At 42.3% G+C, this 20705-nt stretch overlaps 1 protein-coding gene across 1 annotated transcript in view; it reads left to right on the forward strand.

Moving 5' to 3' along the window:
- Window positions 1-2267: 2267 nt before the first annotated feature.
- Window positions 2268-20705, forward strand: part of lmx1bb (LIM homeobox transcription factor 1, beta b) — a gene marked incomplete at both ends in the record, with an annotated part of 43245 nt that continues 24807 nt past the window's right edge. The window contains 2 exons of the mRNA XM_083903295.1: window positions 2268-2406; window positions 2795-2981. Of these exons, the coding sequence (XP_083759421.1) occupies window positions 2268-2406; window positions 2795-2981 (326 nt within the window). The remainder of the gene's footprint in view (window positions 2407-2794; window positions 2982-20705) is intronic.

Consider the following 20705-nt stretch of genomic DNA (forward strand, 5'->3'; position numbering starts at 1 on the left):
TTTTAAAGTGCTGTATGCACAGATAAATGCCAAATATTGTCTTAATATGTATCATTATTGTTATTTTTATGAGTATTATTATCATAATTATTATTATTATTATTAGTATAAGTATTACTAACCTATAAATCCCTGGCTGCCACGTCAGGATCATGTTAGTCTCACACCTTCATCGTCTTTATTTTTCTGCATATTATTTTTATTGAAATTTACCCACAGTCCTTTTTATTTTTATTTTTTAGACAAATACAATCTACGAACTAATACGAATAATATAATAATAAAAAAAGACATATTCAGTCACGTGTCTTTAAAGCTCCGTGTGTCCTCTCGATATCATTTGGACCTGTAGCTGTGCAGCTTTGTGTTTTAGGATTATCATTTTAATGATAATCTGCCTCTTGCGTGTGATTTCGTGTGATTTTACACTGCACTGTTTCTTTAAATGTCTTCATCGTCATCAAATCATGACGAAAACAGAAGTGATTTTTATGTTATTATTTTGTTATTGTAGGTATTATTATATGATATTTAGACAGACGGTTGTATTTTTTGCCTCAGATCAAAGATCGGCCGATGACACGAGCTGATCTACAGCTGATTGTCCTGCAGAATAATCACACAATATTCACTCTTATCATTATTAGAATAATCATGATTGTGGTTGTCCTTATTGGGGGGGGGGGGGGGTTATTGTTGCTCTTTATGACCTGTTGGCAGCGTCCACCTCAGACACACACACACACACACACAGACAGACAGACAGAGCGCTGTTATCACCACTGATCGCCAGGTGCATCAGCTGAAAGCAGCTTCAGCCAGAAACAATACACAAAAGAGCACAGGGAGCGAGAGCATGCTGTAACACACACACACACACACACACACACACACACACACACACACACACACACACACACACACACACACACACACACACACACACTTTAAATATTATAATGTTATTATAAGGACTTTCATGGATAATGCTTAGATATGCTGTCCAAATTTGGACAGCCTAATGCAAAGCACTATCCACTATAGCCACTTCCTCACAAATGAGTATCTGCCTCATTAGGACCAGGTTTTGGTCTCCATGAGGAGTACTGGTCCTGACAAGGTCAGTGTTTATGTCAGAAAAGGAACCAGCAAATACAAGCACACACGCACTCACACTCACACTCACACACACAGTTGCACCATTATGACCCATATCATTAATATTCAAGTGATTTTTTTTCAACTCTTCTGCACAAAATGTATGATTTTATCAGAGAATATGTTATACGATCAATATAATACAAATCTAACAATTATTATAAATATAATCATAATTATTATTATTATTATACATCTAGGCCTTGCAAATTATCTTTCCCCTCCCTTCTTCTTCTTCTTCTTCTGTGTGTGTGTGTGTGTGTGTGTGTGTGTGTGTGTGTGTGTGTGTGTGTGTGTGTGTGTGTGTGTGTGTGTGTGTTATTGCGCTGCACTCTGCTCCAATCGCATCCGAATGGCGGTGAATGTGGGAATGAAAAAAAGTGAAGCCATGCATGCAGGAGTGGGAGGATCCACTTCGCTTCAATCTCGAACTCGGAGTTTTTGCAGCGACAGAGTAACACACACGCTGCCGGGACATCTACACACACACACACACACACACACACTCACACTCACACACAGATCTGGATTTGTTGACAACTTTTCTCCTGCCATTTTTTTTTTGTGTGTGCGTCTGTGCTGTGTTCTGTGTTACTTTGAAAACACATCTCGCGCCTCCTTTTGACGAAGACATTTTTTTCCTCCTGCTTCGTCCGTCGGCCTGAGGAGGAAGAAGAAGAAGAAGAAGAAGAAAGTTCCTCGCTCCTCTGATCAGAACAGGTGACTGCTGAAGACATTTTTTTATTTCGCTTGTTGTTTTGCTTTGCTTTGTGTTTCCGTGACACAGCAGAAATCATCCTCTCACTGACTCGAGCATCAGACTCCAGTTGGTTTGCATTTACTTTATAGTTCACTTTCTCAGTCTGGGCTCTGTCCCACAGCAGCAGCAGCAGCATCAGCAGCTGTAGTCCTCTCTCTCTCTCTCTCTCTCTCTCTCTCTGTGTCTGTCTCTCTCTCTGTCTCTCTGTCACATTCACAGCTTCGGTCGCTTCCAACAGGTCGCTGTGCCTCCGCACACACACACACACACACACACACACGCTCATCTGAACTCAGCTGATCTGATCCGAGAGGATTTCTCTCTCTCTGTCGCGTCTCACCGTCTTCTTATGGATATTGCCACAGGTCTGGTGTCACTGGAGCGCCTCTCCGCGAGAGAACAGTCCGACACTTGCATCATGCTGGACGGCATAAAACTCGAGGATCACCCGCTGCGATCGGGACAGGCCACGCTCGGAGTCATGCTCGGTAAATGCTGCTGTTTTTCTTTTTATTTACTCCACACTTCCTCCTCCTCCGCCTTATTATTATTATTATTATTATTAGTTTACACTTTATTTCCTGCAGTGTCACACTGTCATTCGTGCGGTGGATGCCGTTCTCCCTGCACTGCATGCCCACAAATTAAAGTCTGCAGAAAATGTAGCTTTGTTTCCATGGTCGTTGTCACAGAAACGTAGTCCTGCAGGACAACTGGACCCTGGATTATAGAGCTTTGACGAGAACCATGAAATTAAAACGTTGAAATGATGACACTTTGGTAGTTTAACTGTGTTATAAAACACACACACACACCGCAGAGCTCTCCTCTTGTTTCCTCGCGGGCCTCAAACTCCTCTTTTTTTTTCTCTTGCAGGGAGCGATTGCCACCATCCGTCCGTGTGTGAAGGATGTCAGCGTCCCATATCCGACCGCTTCCTGATGAGAGTCAACGACTCGTCGTGGCACGAGGAGTGCTTGCAGTGCACCGTGTGTCAACAGCCGCTCACCACCAGCTGCTACTTCAGAGAAAGGAAACTTTACTGCAAACACGACTACCAACAGTAAGAGCAAGCGTCTCTCTCTCTCTCTCTGCATTTCTTTGGTTGGTGTGCAGCGATTTTTAGTTTAAAAAAAGAGAGAAAGAAAGAGAGATTGTGTGATGGCTTTGGCTGTTGGCCTGCAGGCCTCTGTATGTGTGTGTGTGTGTGTGTGTGTGTCGTCATCATCATTCAGCCAGTGTGTATAGTCTTATTTCAAATTTGACAAATTCTGTCACAAATGTGATCAAAAAAATCCTCAACGTGCGAATTTGACTCCATGCTGTCATTTTTTTTCACTTGGGATGATTTTATTATAAAAGATTAACATAAGGTGAAAAATGCACACTTTAAAAATAAATAAATAAATAAAATAACATAAATAATGTTTATTAAAAAAAACAAAACCCCAAAAAAATAGCATGTTTTAATTATGATTATTATTAAAAATAAATATAAATATTTTAAATTTTAAAAAGTTCCTGACAAGTGAGCAGATATATCAGACTGGCTGGATGACGCTCGCATTATTGTTGGGTTAATTATTGTCACCATATTTATATGTCCACCTTTATCTCTGCGGAAGAATATTTCATTTATCACACACGCAACACAAACACGAGAAAAAATCATGCACGCAGGCCGTCACTGTCGGCTTTTTTTTATTATTATTCCGCTCTCTCTCTCTCTGTCATTTATTTGCGTTATTTACACAGGTGTCAAATTAATTCAAAAATAAATGAATTCAAAACGTCGTTCACGAGAAAATGAAAACCAGCGCAGTGTAGATTTGACTTCATTTATTTATTATGAAAATAACGTGGCTGATTGCTGTTAAATGTTAGATTTAATTAATTTTATTTATTTGCATCGAACGGATGTTTTTTTTTTTATTCATATACATTTATTACATTATAATTATTATAACATATATATTATTGAAGGCTATTTTATTTTATTTTGTTGCATTCGGCCTTTATGAGGCTACAACAACTTAAAGGTTCGATTAAAACAAATGATCTTCTTTTATTCTCTCATCTTTTTACCTCATAGGAATTCAGTCTTTATGTTAATGTAGGTTCATTTAAGTACAAATAATTTTAAGTACAGCTATTTGTACACGTGTGATACAACACCACACACACACACACATATATTGTATATATATAGTTGTAAGGGCAATTGTTGTATTGGTCTTGTGATCATTTGCTGAAATGACACAAACACAAACATGTATTTTAAAGTAGCCATAATAAATAAAACCAACACAAAATGTAAATGTTATGAAAGAAATGGTGAATTGCAATAAGGTTTTACATTTTAAAATCAAGCCTTTTTGACAACCTTTTTTTTTTTTTTTTCTTAAATAACTGCACTGAGGTTAAATTCCTTTGCATGACAGCCATTATTGGTGGAGTGAGATAACTGTGTGAATTGAATCAGTGAATTATCAGATATGCTGAATAACACAAGGTGCTGCAGTGTTGATGGTTGCTGTTTTGGCCTGTGAGGAAACTGCTTTTTGCCCTGTGTTTCCTCGTCGCACGAGTGCTTTTTTTTTCATGCTTGTCACTACATTTCCAGCTTTTGTGTTGGGCCTTTTTATCAATTCTCCTTCGGTTATTGGGACATTATGGCTCTCTGCTAGAAACCCTCCAAGCAACAAAGAGTTACATCTATGGCCATGCGTGCCATGGAGCTCTGTGACGGGAGTGTAGTCGACTGATAACAATGGAAAATTCATAGCAGTAACTAAGGGAGACCAGAGTCACGGCGTCACGGCTCAGAGACAGAGAGTGGGGGAGAGGGGGGGAGAGGGAACCTCGTTCTCATGCCTCACTTAGCACTGTCCTTTTTTTGCCCCAAAAAAATTAAGAGATGAAGACAGAGATAAATACGGTGAGGCAGACAGGATCTGTGTTCCTTTCCTGGCCTTTTTGTTTCTGGAACCATATTTGAATTTTCTCTGACCCCCCCCACACCTCCCCCACCTCCCTCCCCATTTTTCCTCTGGTTTCAATGCTTTTAGCTTGTGTGGCAACTTCTAAATCACCCCAGACGCAACAACCTGCTGAGCGCTGTCCGGCTCTCACACACACTTATTCATCTCATCTTTTAATTCTTCCCCAGGATCCCTCTGCCACTTTTTTTTTTTTTTTTTTCTGTCAGGTTAAATAGTGAGCACACACACACACACACACACACACAGATAGATAGACACACACCTATCTTTTTTTTCTTTTGTTTATTCCGTTTGAATTGACGGGATACTTAAAGATGTAATTGGCACCTTTTTGACTTTTATGACACCCATTTAAGATGCATTTGTCAGCCCACAAACTGCTTTAGGCTGCGTGGAGAGCTCCTAGCCATACAGACGTCTATGTGCCTAATTACATTCCTACAGCAACTGATTCATGCCCTGTAATCAGCTCTCACTTAGCTATAATAAATCAAGGAATTGGCAAGCAGTCTTTTTTCACACCTTTGGACCAGGTTTTAAGTGCAGACGGGGGAGAAAAACAATTGTATGCTCTGTTATTAAAGCCCCCATCAACACGGTTCTACACATCCAACAGCATGGTGTTAGCTGTGAGTTTATATTTGCCTTATTTTATTTTCTGCTTTGGAATATTTTTTGACATCTCCCTGAACATATACAACATATACAGTAAATAGTGTATTTTACAGAAGCGGCGGTGATGTGTTTATATGTTATAAACGGAGATTTAGACGTGGTGCAGAATATTTCAGTGCATATCTGATTAGAAAGCGAGGCAGAATGGGCAGAGCTGTCATTTGGACGGGAGCCGTAGCTGTTGAGGAGGAACAAGCTCGAACGAGACGGGTGGTATGTACAAGGTAGAGTGGAATTACACCACCCTCAGAGAGTTTGTTGTGCCCTGGTGTTTGGAGGTCAATTATACATCATTAGAAAGAGGGAGATCTTTTCCCCAGAGGGAGCTTCCAGATGCTTTCAAAGTGGCCATGTAATAAGGCCTATCACTTGACTGAAGTGTTGGACAACACCCCTATAATGGACTGCCTTGTTAGAAACTGCCATGGGCTCCATACACAAACCACAACATTAATTATAATACTATACACCCCCCCGGAAAACGTTGGGGTTCTGCATATGCATTAAAATAGGTATAAAGTTTTATTGTCCATGCAGCGAAATTTCCACGAGTTTCATTTGTCTTATTTTCCACACACACACCAGCTTTCAGATTTGTCCAGATTTTTTTTTTGAATTCACGTGCCGTGAGCAGAATGAAATTCAGGTCATGGCGTGGTGTGTGAGTAGTCAAAAAAAAAAAAAACACAGCACAGCAACGATGAAGCCATAAAAGCAGATCTGCGAGAACCTGTCTCACCCTTGGTGCATGCTGGACGATCCCCCAGTGTGCTGAGAGGTGCTTTTCAGAACTGTTTGTAGTGCCCTCCTGTGAAATTGTTGTTTTTTAATTAGCCGTGCTTGGGACGCTGCTGCAGTGTGTGTGTGCAGGATTGGTGCTGACGACTGGGTTTCTGTGTTAGCTCACCGTGTGTGTGTGTGAGTGTGTGTTTTACTCGCTCACTCACTCCCACATGGCCTGGCACGTTGTGAACACTCATGTATTATATTTATATATATATATATATATATATAAATTTAAAAAAACGAGAAGAAAAGATAAAAATATGCGGCGCTTTGTGCTGAGAAGCCAGTCGATATTTTTTTGCATTTTAACTCCTCATTCTTGCTGTAGCTCCGTAGGCTGATGTGTGTGTGTGTGTGTGTGTGTGTGTGTGTGTGTGTGTGTGTGTGTGTAACTTTTTCTATATCTTCCTTTTCTTTTTTAAAAATAATTCTCCCTAAAAGGATAAATATGTGTCTTTAGCCACTGCTCTTATGTAAACAAAAGAAGACCTCTACAGAGAGACAAATCTAATGGTAGAAACACTGAGCTGGATAATATTGCTTCAGCTTGCTCAGATTTTTAGTGCTCGGCGAGGAGCTATAGCTGCAGTTGGCCTGGTTTCTTAGTAAGGAAGTATTGGGTTTTATGTCAACATGGCCCGGCCTGTCCCAGCAGCAGACAAGGATGCATCATCTGTCATTTCATGGTTTGCTAACTGTTCATTCTCCATTACATTGTGACCCATTAATAGACTTGTTGCATGTTTGTTTTCTCTGTTTTTTTCCCTCAATTTCTGACTCCCACATATAAATAAGTGCTAAATATTTGATTAGCACATGTTGTCGTGCAGCTCCTTTTCCATAGAAATCTTCACTGTTTGCTGTTTGTATTCTTTTCCCCGTTTTATGCTCCCAATACATCTTAGGAGAAAGTAGCTGCATTATTAAATCAGGTGATTTCACAGAGGTTTATTTGTATATAAATGTGTGTGTGTGTGTGTGTGTGTGTGTGTGTGTGTGTGTGTGTGTGTGGGACAGTTGGGACACAAAGCACTTTGCAGGACACATAGAGGCTCAGCCACGGTAAATGCCCATCACCACTTTAGAAAGCCAGACTGGTGGCAAGGGATGTGGAAAGTCGTCTATGTGGCTTTGTGCGGGGGAGCTGTAGAGCAGGGGAGGAGAAGGATCTGCACAGGGATCTGCCTGGTGTGCTCACATTACACTGGATGATAGTGGAGGGGTGCAGAGGAACTCAAGCATACAATTTGTTGGTAGCCACAATTTAACCTCATCTCCTAAAGCTGGCTGTTAGGTAGCCAGTGGGACACGTCAGTCAATCGGGAATGCTAATCAGTGATGGTGGAGAGAAAGCCTTCAGCTCGACTAAGCGGAGATTTTCATTACTGGCTCCAAGTCCCCGGGCTTTCAGGTTTATTTTCACAGCACGACAACTCTTCATAACAAAAAAAAGGAAAGCGACCACAAACCATTAAATGCAATTTACAAATTAGATTTTGGCTAAAACTATGAAATACTGCAAAGTAGCCAGCTGAGAAATACAAACACCGCTGAATGTTTTCAGTTTCAATTTGCTAGATTACATGTTTAACTCTGGCGAGTGAAGTTTTTCTGTGGCTGGATTTTTTGCTCAATGATTTGCTGGTGACGGTGACGCATTTCTAATCTTATTCCAGATTATCTTTATGTCCCCCTCTCTGCTTCAGTAGTTGGGAAGTATAGCCCACGCGTGTTTCTTCAGGCAGCCCTTGGTCAAACACGTATGAGAAATTGAGACATGGCCTCTGCTGCTGGCTCGCAGTATCGCTGCTGGGCCCAAACTGTGAATATGTGATCCCACTCTGAAATGTTTTTCCAACACGTAGGCTTTTCACAGATACACTAGAGAGGACTGGCATCATAGTGGCAAGTGCTGCATTCAGACTGTTGTGTGCCCAAGGCTTACTCTCACACTCTGGTTCCACATTCAAGCTGTACATGGGAATGGGCAGAGAACGGTGTTTGTCTAAATACACCCAAGGTTTTAGAGAGGGTGTGGGTACACGTGTGTGTGTGTGTGTGTGTGTGTGTGTGTGTGTGTGCACTTGCTTCCTTTCTGCTCCGTTCTCTTTTTGTCCCTAATCTAAGCTCTTTTCCATCGCCTCACATTCACTATTCTTTATTTATTTTATTTTTGCTACATTTCAGCCACCTCATCTTTCGCAAATGTTAGCGCTACAGGTTTTTTGTACACACTGCAAAACACAATTTTCTTGTGTCTTTTTTTTTTTTTTATTATTTTTAAAACCTCTTTTAATCTTCATCAAATGAGATTAGTCCCCAAATGCTATTCCTGCCCAAAGTGACTGAGAGAGATTTGCACTTTTATCATTAAGTGTGACACTAAGCTGGTCAGAGCTTTGTCTTGAATGGAGGGTCTGACGGAAACAGGGGCTCCTAATCCTTTTATTTGTGTCAGGCCCAGAAACAGGGAAGAATGGGGCTGGGGTGGGACAGGGCAGCAGAATGCCACGGCCCTTAGTCGCCTCCAGACCCGGCCTCCACAGCCAAGTGAGCATGAGAGTCATCTTATGTGGTCTGTGCACTCAAGCGGGCCTACGTATACCCACACTTTGGTGCCATTTACACTAAAGTATATGAACATGTTTGCACCAACACATCGCACAATCGTGAACACACAAAAGCATCCTCAGCAGACAGATACACACACAAGCGCAGCGATACCTGGTCGCAACAGAGCATGCGTCCATCTATGTATTCATGGACTGCACTAGCGGGAGGTTCAGTCTAGGATGAGATTAATAAAGTGTACCGGTTCCCTGGTCGAGGTCCAGCACCAAGGCTTTTGTCTACGACTCATATCGGGTTGTGGGGTTTTGGCTCCTTTTGTGTGTGCACCCTTGTGGTAATCCATCTCCAGCGGGAGTCCCCCGGGGCACTTTATTTACTCATTCAACTGTTTGGAAGTCTGTTAGACTGCAGATCAGATGCAGTGAGACCAATGTGATTACTTTAACCAGCACTTGCAGATTCCTGCCCAGCTTCTCTTCTCATCCTGAGCTGGTGAGCTCTGCAGGTGGGAGAGAGGCAGGGTCCAATGCGCGCTGGCTCATCCTTCTCTGTCCGTCCTGTTTACCAGCCCGGGTTGAGAGATCCTGCCCAATATTCTCTGTTATCGAAATTCTGCATGAGGCTCTGAAACCTCCTGTGCCCACACACTGTAGAGCTGACTTGATTCTTTCATTATCCGTGTGCATTTGGGTTTGTTATTTTCCTCCCTTGCATCGCGGCAATGCAATTTTTAAAATTGGCTTTTGACAGAATTTGTTTACATTTGTCTGGTCCCATTCTCTCAATGGATCATAATTCAGAACTGTGGCAAGTGTGTAAAAACGTAAACATCTATGTTTAATTGCAAACAATGTGATGGATTGGGTTATCCATTCATCAACATGAAGCCAGAACTATGTATTTGGGGCTAACCCCCATGTTAAATCACTGCAGGCTGTCAGCCTATCTGAATTTACTCTCCATCTCTTCCCCCTGGCGTAGCTGGGGAGTATTGTTGCGATCAGCTGCCAGGACCAGCATCTACAGCCAGAGCTCCCTTAACTGACTGTTTAGAACCAGCTGCTGATTGGTGATGGCTGTCTTGGCTCGGAAAATAATGCCGCACGAAAACAGTGCAGATTGAGTTTCTAAATGCCTGACTCACTCCTGTCCTCTCTGACCGGCCCCCCCACAGCAGGCCAGCATGATTTGTGCATGAGGTCCCGTGACCCATGGAAGCTTCAAAAAGCAGCGAGGGGAAATATTTGGATGATCCTGATGGGGGAGTGAAGCCCGAAGGAGGGAGGCAGAGATGACGGGGGCTCGGTAAGTGCAGTGCTGAGCTGTGTAAGGCAAGGCAGATGTTGGAGAATCTGCAGTGCAGCCCGATGACAGGGGAGTATGAGCCGAGAAGTGGACTGCCTGCCCATCTTCGACTCTTAAGCCTCTTTCATACTGAAATTATTGAGTATATCCTTGACTTTTAAGTCCGGGTGAAGCTGCTGAAAAAGGTGATTAACACCATTGTCATTGCCAGTGGTTGGTCTGTGCTGTGGTATATTTGTGGTGTGTTTACTATTTTACTTTGGTCTTTCTTTAAATTGATTGTTTAGATGAATAGTGAAATTGGGGTAATTAGTCCCAAACCAATGAGTCCCAAACTTCCACCTTCCACGAGCGTTACTTCTGGCACACACGCACGCGTCGATGCATCAGTGCATCAATGCATCAATGCAAGGCTTCTAATTCACTTTTGAACAGAGCGCCGTCAATAATTGCCAAACTGCATTGTGTGTACCTTTTGCATCGTGCCGTGCACGTTCATTTTCCCAAGTCGTCGTGCAGTGTGCAAATACAGGAGGAGCGCGGGCTAATCAAATCACACTCGCGCATTTAGCTCAAACTACACAGCGCAATCAACAATGGTGGACACGGCGTGCATCGCATCACCATAACATTAGCAACTCTGCTAACCGATAGCCGCCTTCAGCACCAACTGTCCTGTAAAGTGAGTTCGCCGTTAGAAGACTGCTGTCTTGTGGTAAGGTGGCAAACAGCGGAGCAAACTGTGCATGTAGATTTGGGGAGAGTTGCAATAGAAGAGAGGCATTTTATCATCAGGTACCATGCCATGATACTGATCGTCTGTGCCCCACCCCCTGCTGCACATCCCCATCCCTCTCCTCTCCCTTTACCTTCCCTCTGCAGGCTGGATATTAATATTTCCCAGAAAGCTGCTACAATACGTCTTCTTAGGAAATTCCGCAGCTCCTGAACACTGCAAAATGATCTGGTGTCTGTGAAAGGGATTAATTGCGAGAGATAAAACATTTTAAAAAAAGTGGGTTTTTTTTTGGTGCATTTCATAGTGCTCTCTCGGTGAAAAAAAAAGGTGTTGCTGCAGGTGAGAGCTGAGTTGTTTGCTCCATTCGTCTAAATTTCCTCAGTATTATTTGTCTCAACCGCGTGGCCTCGCAACACATTATTTATGCACAGAGTCAGCCTCTGGTGCCAACTCAATGGAAATCCAATTGAACATAAATGGCTGTTGTAGGCCAAGGCTTAATGCAAAACCCAAACTCAGCAGTTAAAAAAAGCAAAGCTGAGGTCTGAGGCAACTTTAATCAGTCTTTGGCCTCTATGCCTGTCACTGCCTCCTCCTGAGAATGGGTGGGTGGACTGACCCCCTGGGTATCTGTCTGCCTTAACGTTAGCCCTGCAGGCCTTGCCTTACAGGGGTGCGTCATCCCAGCCTCAGGCCAGAGTTGTGCTCTGAAACCAGAGATCCAACTCTGTGTTGTGATCCCAGCTGGAGAGACAGCTCTGGCTCTGAGCGGAGCCCTGTCGCAGCGTGTAACCGGGGTCACCGGTGGCCTCTCAACCTTCATCACTTCACTGTGCTTCTGCGCCGCACCGACCAGAACTGCATTATTTATTGAACCACAGTCTTTGCTTTTATTCCCAAGACTCTGTCTCACAACAAATATCAGTGTACGGTATTTTTTGATGTGGCCATGTTTTCAGTTACATCAGGCTTTAGAGGTGAAACGTCTGTACAGTTTTCCAGATGCATTTTTCACACATGCCATCATCTGTTTTGTCTATGTCTATGGACGGTTTCAATCTTAAACTTTAATCTGTGAAGAAACCAGAGAATCAAGGCTACACTTTGAGTGTTTGTGGTGTGAACGTGTTTTCAGCAAGTTTATCACATCTTATAGCTGCAGCTTTGCTTTACATGTAATCACATTTTTGGCAAATACTGCATGAATATGTGTGTGTGTGTTCAGTGTGCCCACTTGTGAATATGTGTAGTGGGTCTGATACTCGGCCAAACATTGGACATGCTGTTGGCAGGCGACATAGTCTGCGGATTCTCCTCTTGGTTGTGCTGCTCTGGAAGCAGAGAGTGATGCATGCCATCCAAACCACCAGTCTCCCCCCACCTCTCTATCATCAGCCAAGCGGCCCACTCCCTACTCTCCTTACGCTCCTTTCCCTGGGCCCCAGAGCCTGAGCTGTGGCCTGTGGATGAGTGCTACATCCTGGCTGTCAGCACAGGGGTTAGCTGGGGATTGGACCTGTGGTGGAAGTGCAGTATCAGGGCCTGTCTGTCAGCTCCTCATTCCACTTCCTCCCACCCCTCAACGAAGGCTGCAGTCAGTGGCACAAACATACGCCAAGCTGCATCCGACTCAGATCTCGGGCTTGAAAATGAAAGGATCCCCCTCAGAATAGGCATATTCATAGCCTTGCCAATGAAAAGGGGTTGTATAAAACCCTTTAAGTGCTCGAGTGTTGTGTTTTTAAACAGACCGCAAAAGCTTTGACAGATGGTTTACTATTTCACCCTATTTCATTTCAGATACTTTTAACTGTTGCTTTCTGACTTCCAAGAAACAACTACTCAACCACAGCCTGTATTTGCATACAGGTACAGCTCCCTTACTACCATATTTTCTAGCGAAAACCACTCCCATATATCATGTTGATTAATGACAACGAAATGTCAGTCAAGATATTTATAAATCTTATGAGCCATATATTTTTGGGGGATTTTTTTTACATATACACGGAGCCATGGTCTGTCTGCGGATCACATTATCAAATACACACATAGGTACATACATGCTTAGCTTAGACACACACACATGGACACACATCTGCGCCACACATGGTCACAGACAGGCGTACACATGTTGGAGGATTTGTGACTATAATCAGATTAATTGGTCCATCTCTCCTTGGAAACATCACATGTGAAGGCCTCTGGTAGCTTTCAGCTGGATGCTGCTTACACTAACCAGAAGCCAGGCAGCAGGCGCAGGGTCAGCAGGGTCACAGCGTGCTCTCTGGCATAAGAATCTCTTTATGACTTACATGTTAGAGAAATTATTACAGCACCTACAGCCTCTCTCTGTCTGACACAGAGGGAATGTTTATCCTTTCTTCTCAACAGTTCCGCCTTATTTAAGCTGCACTCTTCCTGGTTAAATTTGACAGAGAGCAACTATTTTTTTTTTTTTTTTTTTTACAACATAAACATGAAAGTTAGTGTTGCTTGGCAGAAGCCTCTGCCTCTTCAAAGATGGGGGTAAAACATGCTTGGCCTCTGCAAAGAAAATTATTATAAGTATATTAACCATAATCTTTGTGTGTTATTGGTCGCCCACAAGTATGTCTGTGTGAGCTACTATCAACACACACTCTGCCATTCAGGATTTTATTATCATACTTTGCTTCAATACATAGAAATATGGAATCCTTGTTTTTCAAACAGTTGTATTTAGATATCCACTGGTGTTGTTTTTTCAATGCCAATGCCACTCTTTACAAATTAGATTTTAGTCGTAAAAAAAGTTTAATTTTAGTTTCTTTCAGTTTCATAATAACGAATGATACACAAAACTACTAAACTTCAATAAACATCTATTGAGCAATATTAACGTATAATAATACAAGTACAAAACATTTGTTTAATTAATTAATTAAAACACATTATTGCAAATCAACATCATTTATAAGATTTTTGAACATTTTAGAATTCAATTTTTTTGCTGATTAATGAAATATTCGTCTGACAAAAATTGGCCCAAATAATAGGCCAAATCAACTATTCATATTAATAATTTTGAAGTTTAATAATTATTATTATAAAAAAAAAAAAAAAAAAGCCTGTGGGTCACGTGCGAGTCAGTTAATGTGAACCACAGTTACTTGGACTGGATCTTCTTAGTCCCCAAATGACCCAAAAAACAACGTTTATGACACAAGTGACTGTCGCTAAATCTGCATGAGACGCAGCAGGGAGCGTTTTGTTGATCCATTCATGAAGAGGGAGTTCATGAATGGGTCAACAAAAACGCTAAATGCCAACGATGTTTTTTGTTTAAACAAACTGTAATTTTATTACCATAACCACGTGTATTATATCTAACACTAATTTTTGTTATATACCAGAGACCCCGATCTAACTCTAACCCTGTATTTACCAAATGATGTTGTGCCCCACCTAACCAGAACTTTAAATATCATTGACCCATATATATATATACAAATATATATATATACTCCATGCTCCATGCAACTCCATGCAGAAAGGCCCTTGTTCCAACTAGTTTAAGAGACGTTAAAAAACAACTGTGAGTAATAACTGAATGCATAATTAATGCATGTATTTACATTACATTACATTACATTATGTAATGCAATTCAAATAAACATGTTGGGTATTTACAGTAAATGTGTGCATGGATATACCTGAGAGGGCTGTTCAGGGGCATCAGCCAAAAAAGTTTGGACACTGCTGATTTACAGGGCAGAAATCTGATATTTAAGCACACAACCGCCGACTTCCTTTGAAAAATAGTGGCAGAAGAGTGATGGCATGAATTTAGTTCAGTGTCATTCACTTTAGTCCTTTCCAAAAAGGAAGTAGGATGTGGTTTATGGAAGACAGATATGCAAATAGTGTGAGGTATGCTGTCAATCGCATAAAAGAGACCCAATTTGTGTTTGTATGCTGTGCCTGATGCAAGATGAAGTCTGCACTGACACTAAAAGAAAGGCTAAAGCCAATCCAATCCATAAAAATATATTTTGCAAATATTTTTTAGCCCGACTCTGCTTTTTATTTAACATGTTCTGGTACTAATATGCTCCGACACGCCCTACACAGCCACCACCAGTGTGAAGCAGTGGTTTGGGGAAGCCTGTGGTTCTGGAGCCAGAGTCGGAGTCATGCCCTGCCGTCCCACAGAGATGACAGGAAGATAAGAAAGAGAGGTGGCCTCTCCGCACAAAAACAATCCCACCAGGAACTAACCTAACCTGGGGAAGAGACAAAGGGCTTCTAGACTCTTGTCAGAATCTATCCTCACTGAGAAGAAAGAAAATAAACAGTTATTTCTCCTGCAACAATGAACAATGCTAACTTGAAGACATTAACCACGCAGTGTAGCCTCCAGACTCAACTATAGGATACTGTTAATACCCATACTACATCTATACAGCAACAACTGTCCCTCTATGTCACAGCTTTGGCTTTGTGGTATGTCTTTCTCTCTCAATCAGCTGCCTCAGAAATAAGGGGGGTGCGGCTAAGTGTGGGCGACAGACTCTTGGCAGACTCACACTCTGCAGTTATGACTTAGAAAAACTGCTTATAGTTTGCAATATCTGCGGCGGCGAAGCAGAAAGGTAGCCATTTCTTCCAGACGATTTCGTAATGAGGGAACCATAGGGAAGAAGAAACTTTGAGCGGTTTTTGTGGAAGTGGCACTAACACAAGGAGCAGCGGCATTAAAAGAGATTTACACCCTCAGCCCTCAAACACTTTTCTTGTTCTCAATGGTTCCTCTCCTACAGATATTTCAAGGAGGTAATAAACTGCGCGGACAAAAATTGGAGTGTCTTTGAAACATCCCTCATGGGCAACAGAGCTCCATCACTTACATCACAGTGCTTTGTTATTTGCTGTTGCAGTTAGCCTCTCTCTGTTAGCAGTGCATGGTTGAAACCTGGATATTAGGAGCAGTTTGTTGTTTATTTCAAAGAAATGTTGCGTAGCGTACTATAATTTCTCAAGTAATGTGCTCTCCCAAAGGGTAAGTCAGTGAAACATTTATCTAATCGCAACTGGTGCTTTTGTCATGTGGTTAAGGCCTAAAGCCTGTTTTCCCTGACGATTTAGTTCTTTTGAAGCTGTCCACATGGTCCACAATGAGGCCCTGCACAGTGTAAGATGTCATACTCCCACTGTGCTGACCAGCATACTCCATGGGCCTTGATGTGCCCATAACATTTAATGGTACTTTGGCAAATGCTAATGGAAACTCTGCCTTTCCTTTGCCTTAGCAATCACATTTCGTTCCCTTCTTTCTGGTTACTCTTCGTTTTTATTTAGCATAATTGTGCATTTGTGTCTTTTACATAGTAAAATCCAAACTCATGGCTGGGAGAGAAGAGGGGGGGGGGAGAGTATGCATTATCTGCTAATTATTAAGATTAAGGGATAAATAAACCAGAACGAAAGGGAACATTTGTCTTTAGTAGGACACGGTTCCTGTTGCGTTCCACTACCCCTCAGCATGGCTTTGTGTAGTCTTGCTGGGATGGCAGAACATCACAGATTGTTTTTTTTTTTTTTTGGATGTGGATTTGGGACCTGGGCCGGGTAAAGTACTCAGTAGGAGGGGGTAGAGGTGGAGGTCATGCCCTGGCACGTTTAGTGTCCTGGTGTGGGGTGAGGAAACATCTCGACCTCAAGTTCAAGAAGAAGCAGCCTGTTTCTGATTAGTCACTCTGATCTGCAGTGATAAACAATTCCTGCGGTCTCCTGCTCACAGAGACATCACTGGCAACGATTGAGTGTCTGCGGGTGGTTTGTGTGTTTGTATGTATGCTCAGACATGCAGTGATTGAATATGCATTGGAATTTTTTTTTTTTTTTTCCCCTACAAATAAGACAGGGATAACAAGGAATACTCAGTGTGAATTTGGATTCAGCAGATTTATATCGGTGTCCATAATAATGTCCTGGTGAAGTTTAGATGACATCAAAGTTGTGATTTGAGATCAAAACGCGAGGGTTTGTGGTGATTTTACTGACAAGATATTCACATGATTAAATGGCAGAATTATGCCAAGTCTACAGCCTCAGCAGAACCAAAACCATAAACCAGAGCATGATGGAGGACTTTAAAAATATTCCACTCAAAGAGCCTGTTGTCCTCTTTGCCCTTGCTGCTAACTGGCAACTTTATCTGTTGTTGCACTTCCGCGCAGATGCTTGGCATCGAGCCTCGCGGTGATAAAAACGTCTTCAGGAGGTAAGTGTTTATGGTGAGAATCCATAAGGTTAGTAGGATCAAAGCTCTGTTGAAAGGACATTAAGCAAAGAAACAGGAATAATAAACAAAAAACGGCCAGTCATACAGTCAGATTTATGACGACGAGAGACCACGTCAGGGAGAGGCAGATTTCTGTCGGGCTTTTTTTTTTTTTTTTTTTATTACTGTGAAAAACAGCCTCCAACAAAAAAAAACCAGGGCCTGTTAAGCAGAAAGAACAATAGCAGTGAGGAGGAGGCGAGGGAACGTTTTTTTTGATAATACATACATATATCTTGTTTTTGAGGTGCTTTATATTTTTGTATTCTTTTTTTTCTGGCTCATTCAGTACTGGAGACATTAGCTTTGGGCTTGTGTGTGTGTGTGTGTGTGTGTGTGTGTGTGTGTGTGTGTGTGTGTGTGTGTGTGTGTGTGTGTGTGTGTGTGTGTGTGTGTGTGTTATGTCTTACAGGGAAAATAATTGAGTGTCAGACAGGAGTGTTGTGTTGGCTGTTTGGCTCATCTTGTTCTCTCTCTGGCACTTGTCCTCGAGGAACGGCTGATTGACTTGGCTGTTTTAGCTGCGTGCGCTCTGAAGTGCCCCTCTGAACCCCATTCCCAACCAAATTCTTCAGCACCACTTTACACCGTGGGCATAAATAACAGATCACTTTCACTTTTTGACCTCAGAGAAGGTAAACCAATGTATTTGTTTTAGCTTAGTTTTCACACGCGATCACATTCAAATCTGGGGGGGGTCACTGTTGTTTTTTTGACCTTGGGCAAGTTAAAATCTGTATTTTTGTTATTGTTTTGTCTTCTTACTTGTTCACATTCAGATCAGGGAGTACACCTGGGCCTGTCACTCTCGTCCTCTTCAGTCATTTGCTTGAGGCTGCGGCTTTAAGTGGGAATTATTACTTGAGAGATAAGTATGGAGATAAGCTGGTCCTTGCCAGTAAGATGTATGAGGTGTCTGGCCAGTGTGAGAGGTGCACCTGACCTGGAAATGAATGGTGTGAAGGTACAAGTGCAGCACATAAAGCCACTTTTTCATTTGGCCCCTGTCTCACAAGCTCAACACCCCAGATCAGAAATATTAGTAGGTGCAGACAGTATTGTATTTTTGTGGGATTATGAGATTCTTATCAGGTGTTTAGGTTAAAACATCAGTGAGTTATATGTTGCAACATTAAAATGTTAAAGTAACATATCATATTACTTCTGTGAGTGTCTAACCCTCATCCACGCATTATTAATATATGATCATTTTCATACAGTCCCTAAATGTTGTGAAATCTGAACACAGAGTATTTTATCTGACATAAACACTGCAGTCAGAATTCAGTGATCACATTTTATTTCAGCTTAATTATGAACAAATACACAAGTGCAAAATCAGAGTTTTTTTGTTGTTTTTTTCATGAAAGAGAAAGTGATTAGGTTTCTGCTTCAACAAGGTGTGTGGGAGAAACATTCCTCCTGCTTGGTATGTTAATTCACAGCTCCAGGGTTTGGACCTTTCTCCTCTCTTTCAAGTTCCTCTCCACATTCTCCCCATCAGCTGAAAAACTGTGGCTGCTGAAGAGCTTTTATTTATTAGACAATCCTTCACATGTAAAAGATGATAAAGTTGACATGTTACATGCAGCCGCCACTTTTGCACGTTAAGGAGGAACGCGTTTTTTAAACAACCCAACAAATTTGAGCTTTAAATTTGATGACAGTTCACATGCCAGAGAGTTTGCTCATTGGACAGCTGCCAAGACACTAAACTGGATCCAGACCATATCATTATGATCTTACTAACAGTGTCAGTGAAGCAAAGACCTTACAGGATTATTTAGTATTTACTTATGTCGATCCATTCTTTTTTTATTTAATCTTACAAATCGCTTCAATTAATTTCTAAACGTGACGTGTTTGAGTGCGTGTGAGCACATTTATTTTCCTCTCGTCATTGTCAGGCAGTACACTAATGTCCAAAAAGGTAACCCTGCTGTTACGACTGAAGTGAGCACTGGTGGTTTGACCTGCCCGCACAAAGAGTTATAGGTGGCCCGGTCAGCTTGTCAGTCAGGTTGGGTGGTTTTTTAATCATTTCATCTTTGCTGGGGGGCTCTCCTGAGACCCCAGCAACGTTTAGCAGTCTGCAGCTCAGGACCGCGGGGCTCGTCTAAGCCCTGCCCGTATCCGAGCTGCCATTATTAGCTCTGCTCTCCAGAGCACGCCGCTCATCTGTCCCCCGAGAGGACCGCTGAGAAATGAAGCGCAGGCTGGGCGCAGCAGCAGAGGGCCAATAGCCCGACATGGAACAGTAATTACTCCATTGATATTCCTCGCACAATAACACTGTCATCTCTCATTTGCATAACCTTGCTCGGCTGGCAACAGCAGATGAATGCATATGATCTTGTCAAGCAGCACCAGGACTTGAGCTGGCATTTGAGTGGAGGCTGTTTTTCCTCGTCCTTTCTAGGTGCCAGTTTTATTTCAAACACACGGGATAAACAGTCGGATGATGATTAAGTTAGCACAGAGAAACGAGAGAAACCACCTCTGTACGGTTGTTTTTAAGCTCTTTGTCACGTATTGAAGTACAGAACAGAACAAAATGGAGAGAGGAGGCCGTGGTGTTAAAGGTTTGTAACGGAGTGTGTGCATGTGTGAGTCTGCCTCACAGAGTGTGGAGGGGGTGGGGTCTCAGTAGTAGATGTCATAGGGCCCTGTCTCAGTCCTTGGTAAATGGTCATTGGTCATAGGCTGTCTCCCCTTTATTTCTTTTGCTCTCCTGCTCTATCCTCCCAGGTCTCCCACTGGAGCGACGCCCTCAGGCACTGCATCATTTATTGCTGTCAGGAGTCACAGGGGAGGGGGTGGAGGTGGCTGGTGGTACAGGAGGCGGCAAGGCGGGGAGAAGATGTGCTGCAGAGAGAAGGCAATGTGGAGAGGCAGGCACGCTAGACTGTCAAATCTCAGTCGTTGAATATTTAATGGAGCCTGGAGTGTTTATTTAGTTAGCCTGTCGATTTTTACCGCTCTGTCAATAGCGGCTCCTGTGTAGCCTGCTGATGATCTTTAGTGTCTCTTCCCCCAGGAGAGGCCAGGCACTAAATGCAATTATGGATTTTCCTGCACCGCAATGTGTTTGATATTTTTACTGATCTAATTTGCAATCTGGTAGTTTATTGTTTGGCATTTTAGTGGCGCTCAAGTGGCGAGGCAAATTTGATTTCCCCTCATAATTCTTTATAACTTCATTAATGCTGTTAGCACATTGGCACGGGTCTTAAATAAAGAACGAGAATCATCCAATGGATGAATGCATTCCTCAATTTATTGTCTCTGTGCCCCATTCTTTTTACCGATTCTGGTTCTAATTAAAAATCATCCTAGTGGTGTACTGTCTTTGTGAAATATGAAATCATAATCCTATTTAAATAG

The sequence above is a fragment of the Microchirus variegatus genome (assembly GCF_963457635.1).
Source record: "Microchirus variegatus genome assembly, chromosome: 16".
NCBI lineage: Eukaryota > Metazoa > Chordata > Actinopteri > Pleuronectiformes > Soleidae > Microchirus > Microchirus variegatus.